Genomic DNA, 8,254 nt, shown 5'->3' with positions numbered 1-8,254 from the left:
TGAAGCATTCTGGGAGTTTTAGTGCATTGTTTCTAATGCTAGGCCTTGCTTAGCATAAGCACTCTCTCACACCCCAACTCTTAAAAGCGTAGGAAACTCTAACTTAGGGTGTGGTGGTAGAGTGTTTAAGGTGTGTCACAATGGCTTTAGAAGTATGATTTCAAGCTTGGCTCTTCTTTAATGTTAAGACCAACCTCCATGTCCCTGATGACCCAGCCGTAAATGGGAACCTAGTCATTTGGGCTAAGAATCCAAGGTGGCTAGATGTGATGCTAACCAATGGCACAGAAGAGTGATGTGGCTAAGTAACTGGGGTGCCTTAACCACACCAGCTAAATGACAGTTTGGCTTGAATGGCCTTTCTTCTTTACAAAATTGTAGGCATAATTAAATGGCAAACACATTTTGAACTATGAAGATCCAACTGCTTCTTTATAATGTGTGCATATTGAGAGGGTGCGTTATATTTCCTAAAAGATTATTTTAATGTTCATATTATAACAGCTATTTCTTTCTGGATTTATAAAAATAGAGACTTCACTGCTGAAATGAATTGGGAACATCATCACAAATTGTCAATACAAACACACACAGACACATACACATAATATTATTCAGTTTTATAAGCCCCTACCTCTCCCCTCAAAGTTAGAAAATATATTAATTAATCATTTCTATAATGAATGAAAATTCAGATATTTTTAAATAGAAGAAACATCTGCTGATTCTTAAAAATTAAGCTACTGAAAATCGGCAGTGCATGCTGTATTTATGATTAGTAGTGAGCAGTATCCTGAAGTCTGGATCCCAGTCTAGCCCATATTAATAGTTCTAATTTAGACTTAAACTGTCAAGTTCAGATCTATCTGTATTATATACCCAAATCAATACCCTGATTCCTAATGCCTCTAAGCTTGGGTAGAGTTCCAGTCCAGATCCAAACAAGTTTTACACAGCGATACAATCTCTATTAATCATTCCAGATTCTGACATCTTTATATCTGTTGCATAGCACCCTACATAGGTCTGTGTCCTCAGTGACTAACAGAAAGAGAAAAATTGTTATTTAAAAGACAAAGCCTGAAAAAGCCCAATGCCCTCAACAATTTAGTTGCAAAAGAAAAACCAGATAAGGCTGTTAAGTGTCAATAATGTAGATAGCTATCACAGCTTTACTCACCCCAAACATTTAAAAACAAAAGAAATGAATAGTTAAGAATGTCAGAAATTGTATATTGACCACAGGATAAACATGTCATTCTTATCAGATAAATATAAAAGTATATTTCATCACTCCACTCCATTCCTATCCTACCCATTCCTATTCTCTCCCTAACAACCTCAAAACATTAATACAACACACATGTACAAACACAAATACACATTAGTACCATATACTGATGAGCACATATGAAATATGTTTGCATAATTTAATCACAATTAAATAATGCTGTACGCTTTCCTACTAAACTATATGTCATTTTAAGATAACAGCTGTTTTAAGAGAATTGTTGCTATTTGCTTGCTATGGCCCTGATCCTGCAGAGATGCATATGCTTAACTTTGCTATTACAAGTGGCCCCTTTGATTTCAACAAAAAAGGCTGGGCAGTGATTCCTAATCAGGATGCCACAGCACCCCAGGGTGCCTTGAGATCCCTTTAAGGATGCTGCAGGATACCATGCAATATTAGCACTGTTAGGATGTGAATACCCACACATGATTCACAAGATAAACCCAAGTACAAATCCATAGCATCAAAACTATTCTAACCTGTTGTAGTCTTTCTGAAATCTTCGTAACAGAACAATAGATCTATTATTTTTCTGTGGTCAAGAAATGAGTGAAGGCTAAGAGCTGGCATTTTCTAAGGGATGGGTTGAATCTAATCAAAAGTGCCTTGAGTCTAAAAAGTTTTAGAAATACTGCCTTAGGGCATTTTTACACACGTTCCTGACAAGGCACTGAACACTTTTAATTGGCAAGCCATAATAATTAAAAGTGCCCGGCACCACATCGGGAACATGTGTATCAGTGGCACAGTGTACCTCCATGCTGAGAAAATGGCAGCAGTGCACTTTGAACTAAAGCACATCAAATGCCGCTGTTTTCTCAGAGTGGTGGCACACTGTGCCACTAATACATGTGATGCACGAGGCTACCAAAGTGCATCAATTTATGTGCTCCAGTAGACTCAATTAATGGAGTGATCAGGCTCCCCACATGTATGTAAGTGCACTAGAGACTAACTGGTTCAGAGAGGCATAAGCTTTCATAGACAACAGCTTACTTCATCAAAAGCTATGAATGAACTCATAGAAAGAGAGAGTTTAAAATAGAAGGGAATTTAAATACAAAGAATAGGCAGAGAGGATACTACTGAGAGAGGGGAAGGTGGGTTGAATAGGTTGACAGAGAGAAACACAATAATCAACCCACTGGGGATGTCATTGTGACGGTAAAGTTAATCACAAGCATTAAATGCCTGCAGGGGCAGCATTTAAGGCTGATGGCCATTGCTGTGTGGGTCACACAAGCCCCTAGGCCCACAGTAAAGGGAGGCATTGGAATGGAGGGGGAGGGGGCTGAGCTTCTAGCCCTGTAGAGTGGAGCAGGGGCAGGACAAGAGTAGGTATCAGGTGTCACCACCAAGAGCCAAGTTAACCCCTCCCCAGCCCTGCAGCCACCACCAAAATCATGGTGCTCCAAAGCACAAAACTCTATCAGGTAATGTTCTGGGGGGTTAGGATCAAAGTGACACTCAGGGAGGGGATGGGCCTTTACTTGTTGCATGCATGTGAAGAAATGCCCACCATTGATTTAGGATGTCCTTAGCTGTTCAGTTCTTTGCTTTTAGTTACTCAGGTTTTATAAAGGATGTGATATTTTGTTATCAGTTAGACATTGTAGACAGATTTTAAAAAGGAAAACTTTGGATTGACTTTACACATGTATAGAGAGAAATATTTCATACAAAAACAATGTTAAAAGAACACTATTAAGACCATAAAGTCACGCCCTAAAAAACTGAGGCCTCATCTACATGTAATACCTAAGTGGTCACATTGTTAGGGTAGCTTGTCACTTCTAGCTTTAGTTGCACCTGCTCAAGTGATGAATGATAGTATTATTTGAACTTTTCTTTTATATGCAGCATTATTTAACCATTGCTTAAGGTTTTGTATAGCCTTATTATTATTTGAACATTTCTTCTGCATTTTGAGCTTGCCTGGAGCTCACTATCACATTGTTCCTTTTTTTTCTTATCAATATGAGAAGCAATTTATGTTCTTCTAACATTATCAACATGGGTGTGTATAATGTAGGACTTATTACTAGCTCAAATTAACTGAACTTGGCACTAACCAACTTAAACAGAGGGATGACATGATTGGATCTGTTAATGAAAAGTGATAAGAAGGGACCAATTGGACAGTGTCCAATTGCAGAGCCCTTGGTATTTCCGGTTTTGATGGACAGACCAAATTCGTAATTTGGGCATGCCCCAGACTCCTACACTGGTAAAAGACAAATTAAGTTATGTGCATGTGATGAGTTTGTTAGAACAAAGGAATATGCTGACAAGATAAAAACCATGAACAGTATGATGATCAGAGGGAAACCAATCAACGGTACCCGGAATGACTAATCAGAGAAATGAAGTTAAAGAAAAAGCATAGAAGGGGGAACAAGGAAGTTGGATATGTGTCATCATCCAGCAACATCTGGAATGAAAAGCAGCCATTACCCACAAATGACCACCCTCTACTTTCAGGAACTAATTGGCCACCTGTTCTGTGAAGTAGAGTTAACATCTGTGGTTGGGTGAGACCATTGAACTAAGTGTTTTTCTCTCTATGTAGAAAATATTCATACATTTAATGTGTTAATAAAGTTAGATTTTGGTGAAGTTAATTTGTCTGTGTATGCTGTATTCCACATTTACACAGGCTAATTATGCTTTAATGATCCTTTAGCACCATGGGGGTGTAACAACCTGGCCACACATTCAAGCAATTGATGGCATGATAAGAAAAGGAGTAGGCTACAAAGTTATTCCACAAAATATTCTAATATAACAAAGGGCTTAATCTGTATGTCTGTCTGTCCATAATGCTTTTGGCCAACTGCACATACAGCACCAAGTGGGTGGGTTGCGATTGGCTGCGAAGTCCAGGCTTCATGGGCTGAAGTTTAAGCTGCTGCTAGGGAATTTTGTGGTGGCAGTGAACACGTCCCAGACACCAGAACACTGAGGCTTCTCCATGCCTCCCTGCCTGAGGGCAAAGCGGGGTGGGGGGGGTCACAGTGGTGGCACCCCTCTGCTGCCCATCCCCAGTGACACTGAGAACATCTACCAGGGAGGGGAAGGCAGCAGGCAGGGAGGGAGGGAGGGGAGCAGGCCAGGGAGAGGCAAAGGTGGAGTTACAGTGATGGCTGTTGTCAGGGCTGGATGGCAGGGAAGGAGGGAGGGGAGCAGGAAGGGGGCCTGACAACAGCCAGCAGGGAAAGGGAGGCAGCAGGGAGGAAGACAGGGGGGCAGGAAGAGGAGGGAGCCCCTGTGCTGAAGGCTGGAGGAGGCAGCAGCAGAGAGAGTCTTCACATGGCTAGTCCCCAGAGGGTGAGCGGAGGGCCAGAGGGGGCCATGTAAACACTCCCTGAACTCCATCATTCTTGACAGGCAGTTAGCTCTTGTGTAACTTTGTAGCTGCTTCCTAAGCACCATTAATTGAATGCGTGTCCAAGGGCCTCCATGGCTGGGAACCCTGTCAACTGATTGGAGCTCCCACCTGAAAGGATCTATGTGCACCCCTGAGCCTAGGAGCTCCCAGCTGACAGGTCTCTCAGCCATGGGAGAGACCGCAGCTGCTGCTATCTCCCAGCTGAAGGGGTGTGTGTGGCAGCCCAGCAACTGAGAACCCCCATCAGCTGAGGGGGCTCCCAGCCATGGGAGCTTGCTTCTTGCTAGTGCAGGGAGAGCCTGTGTTCTGAATTCAGATCCCCTCCACCTTTGCATTAATTACTACTTTTCCCCACTATTGTCATCCTGATGGACAGAATGCAGCAGATCCTAGGGAGCAAATAATAAAAGAAAAAAGAAATGGGAGTGAGCGTCCCAGGCTTAAAGTGGAGTCAGAATCACAGCAAGGGTGTTTTAAGCAGGGAGCTGAAGATGGAAGTGATACACCTTTGTGGATATTTGTGTAGGACAACATGGAATAAAGCAATAAGTAAGTGATGGAAGCTGATATTATGTACCAACTACAAGTGAGAATCAACTCTGAAATATTACCTGAGAGCTGATAGGTAGGCTGTGAAAGAGTGGGGAGGGTAGACAAGCATCTTATGTTTGATGTGATAAAGCTGTGGGTGAAGTGGAATGATGCAGAGCTGAGGTCACTACCTGGTCCAAGCAAAAGGCTTGGAGATTGATCTTTGCAACAGCATTCAGGATCGGTGTGAGACTTCAAGAACAGTAAAAGAAGTGCACAGGGATGGAGACATGATGTGAATCTGGACAAGAGTTTTAGCTGGGTACAGGGAAAGGCTGCATCTTGGATATTTATGCACAAATAATCTTCAAGATTTAAACATAGGCTTGATGTGAGGGTCTAGGGAGAAGCCTAAATTGAAAAAGACCCAGATTACAAGGGTGAGTGACAGTTATATTATCCACAGGGATCAAGAAAGGAGGTAACAGGAAGGGTTTATGGAGGAAGATCTGTTTTAGCCATGCTTAGGTTAAGCTCATGATTTATCATCTCTGAAAACAGGTGTCAGACAGGTTAACTGAAATTTTAGTTTGGATAGAAGGAGACCAATCTGTAACAAAATATCTGTGAGTTGTCAGGAAACAGTAACTGAAAGAGTGTTTTTAAGTGAGGTGTAAATGGGGAAGAGGATGGGTCCAAGGACAAGGCTTGTGATGCCTTCTGTGATACTAAAGGGGTGCAAAGGGATATCTACTAAAGGACACACCAACAGACCAATTAGCAAGCAAGTTGGAGGCCCAGAAGAGAGTGGAGTCATGAAAACTGAGGAAGAACAAGATTTTAATAAGTGCCTGGTTAACCATGTGAAAGAAGGCTAACAGGAATCAGAGTGCTGGTTTGGAGATTTGGCTAAGAAGGAGTCACCAGAGAATTTGGCAAAAAGCAGATTCAGAAGAAGGCAGGGGACAGAGTGAAACTGAAGGAAGTCTAGGGTGAAATTGGAAGAAACAAGTTCCAGACTGCAGTTGCAATCGTGTGCTCAGTACATTTAGAACTGGAAGGAAAAAGGGAGATGGGGCAGATAAGTAAGGTAAGGTAAAGGGTAAATTGTTTAAAATGGTAGAAAACTAAAGCATGTGTTGTGAGATGAGAGACCTAAAGCAGGGCTGTCCAACTGGTGGCCTGTGGGCTCTGGTGGCAGCCTCTCTCACTGCTGAATGGTGAAGACCTCAGAGGGCCCAAGGTTGTGTGGGGGGGGTGCTAGATATGGGCTGTTCCCACACTATATGGTCCATGAAATGTGCAGCCCAGGCGCCACACACTGGCACCACCTGCAGCCCCTGGCCATACCAAAGTGGACAGCCCTGAGCTAGAGGATGGTAAGCGGGTGAGGAAAAGAGTAGAGGAGGGGGTGAGTATAGAAGAAAGATCAAGAGATGGGATTGCCTGTCCTGTTTAATGTTTATTTCTGCTTTCCAGCTCAGCCCTCTACTAATTTGGGAAGAAGTCTATATAATCCATAAAAACAAATTTTATTAGCATATTGTTTTGCTTTGAATCACTAACTTGTAAAGAAAAAGACCAGTTATAAATGCTATTGTCTTCACATGCAGTAATCTGGGAGAGCAAAATGCACAGTTTCATGTTAAGTACATTTTCTTCACAAAAATGTTTGCAAATCAGATTTGAAATAAGGGACAAATAACTTGGAAATACTTAACACTTCACAAATTATAATAATGCATATTCTTATTCTCCCCTTGTAGGCCACGCAATGCAGATTACTTTATGCAAGAAGCTAAACGGAAGAAACATAAAGCAGATGCAATGGTGAGAACATTTTCCTTCTAGATACATTGTTCCAAATTATATTTGTAATACAACCTCTTCATCAATGCAGTATAGCTGGGGTAATTATAAAAGCTATTATAGGGATGGCTGGGCTTGTTAAATTAAGAAATGTTTATATAATCAAGTGTTCATAGCCCAATAAACTATAACTTAACAAATAATGGCTTACTGAGATAGAGGCTTGGATAAATGAAAATTTCCATTTATTCCTTTGCTTTAATTAGTAACTATAGCAATAGGGACTCAGTGAGCTTTCCAAAATGTTCCGTGTTTGGGGGGGAGGGGTTTGCTGTCTCTACAATTAACTGGCTAGCCTCTGGCCTCATACCACAGAACTCTGCTAGGTGGCCACTCCCAAGCTCACAAAGGCCATAGGAATGACCCACTAATCCCAAAGGGCTTTGGATAAAGCCCCATCACTCCAGTGCTAGATATGCCTGTTTCTTTTACATGTACTTTCCAAACTAAATAGTAACACACAAGTAGTTATTTACCTTATCAGACCTTTGCATAACCCCAAGGTAGCCACTTTCGCACAATATACCAGGACATTAAACAAATTTTTGACCCAGACTTTGGCTGCTCTAAAAAACCAGCAGAGGATTCTGTTGACAAAGGGGAAATGGAGACTATTTGGAAGACAAAGGAGGCATTCCTCCCCACTTCTCATAGGGGTTCCTCAGAGACAAAATAGAGAGTTAGACAAAGAATAGAAGTTCATGGGACAAAGATCACAGTGCTGCTGCAGATCTTCACCTAAGACAATAGTCCAAGTTACAGGCTGAGACAGGGTTTTAAGTCAGAGACCACATTACCAAACCAAGAAGGAATTCTAGGGACAGAGTCCAAGTTACAGGCCAAATCAGAGTTACTTAAACCAAGGGGAATATCCAAATAACCAGACTCCAGAAACAGGGCCAAACATGGTCAGATGTCAGAAAACCAAGAGTGTAGAAGCTTACCATAGTAGAACTTCAGGAAGTGCTATTGGCTGGCTTACAGCCAGCTGCTGCACATGGAATTAATGTCTTTACTCAAATCCAAGGCAAGGGTGGTTTTTTCCCTCCATTCAGCATAGGGGAAAGTCCCTCATCTTGGGTTCAGGTACAAGGCAGAGGAAGGGGCAGGCTGCTGCTGCAGTTCCGAGTGGCCCTGGACCCAGGTCAGAGCCCAGACTTGGGCTTCAGGCC

General features: G+C 42.1%; 1 protein-coding gene across 1 annotated transcript in view; it reads left to right on the top strand.

The window, feature by feature from the left end:
- The window catches only part of AFF3 (AF4/FMR2 family member 3), a 590,786-nt gene that overhangs the window by 560,760 nt on the left and 21,772 nt on the right, over positions 1-8,254 (top strand). The window contains exon 15 of the mRNA XM_019529497.1: positions 6,980-7,043. Within this exon, the coding sequence (XP_019385042.1) occupies positions 6,980-7,043 (64 nt within the window). The remainder of the gene's footprint in view (positions 1-6,979; positions 7,044-8,254) is intronic.

The sequence above is a fragment of the Crocodylus porosus genome, unplaced genomic scaffold, assembly GCF_001723895.1.
Source record: "Crocodylus porosus isolate Cpor-Errol unplaced genomic scaffold, CroPor_comp1, whole genome shotgun sequence".
Classification (NCBI taxonomy): Eukaryota; Metazoa; Chordata; order Crocodylia; family Crocodylidae; genus Crocodylus; species Crocodylus porosus.
This window is presented reverse-complemented; position numbering and strand designations above follow the sequence as displayed.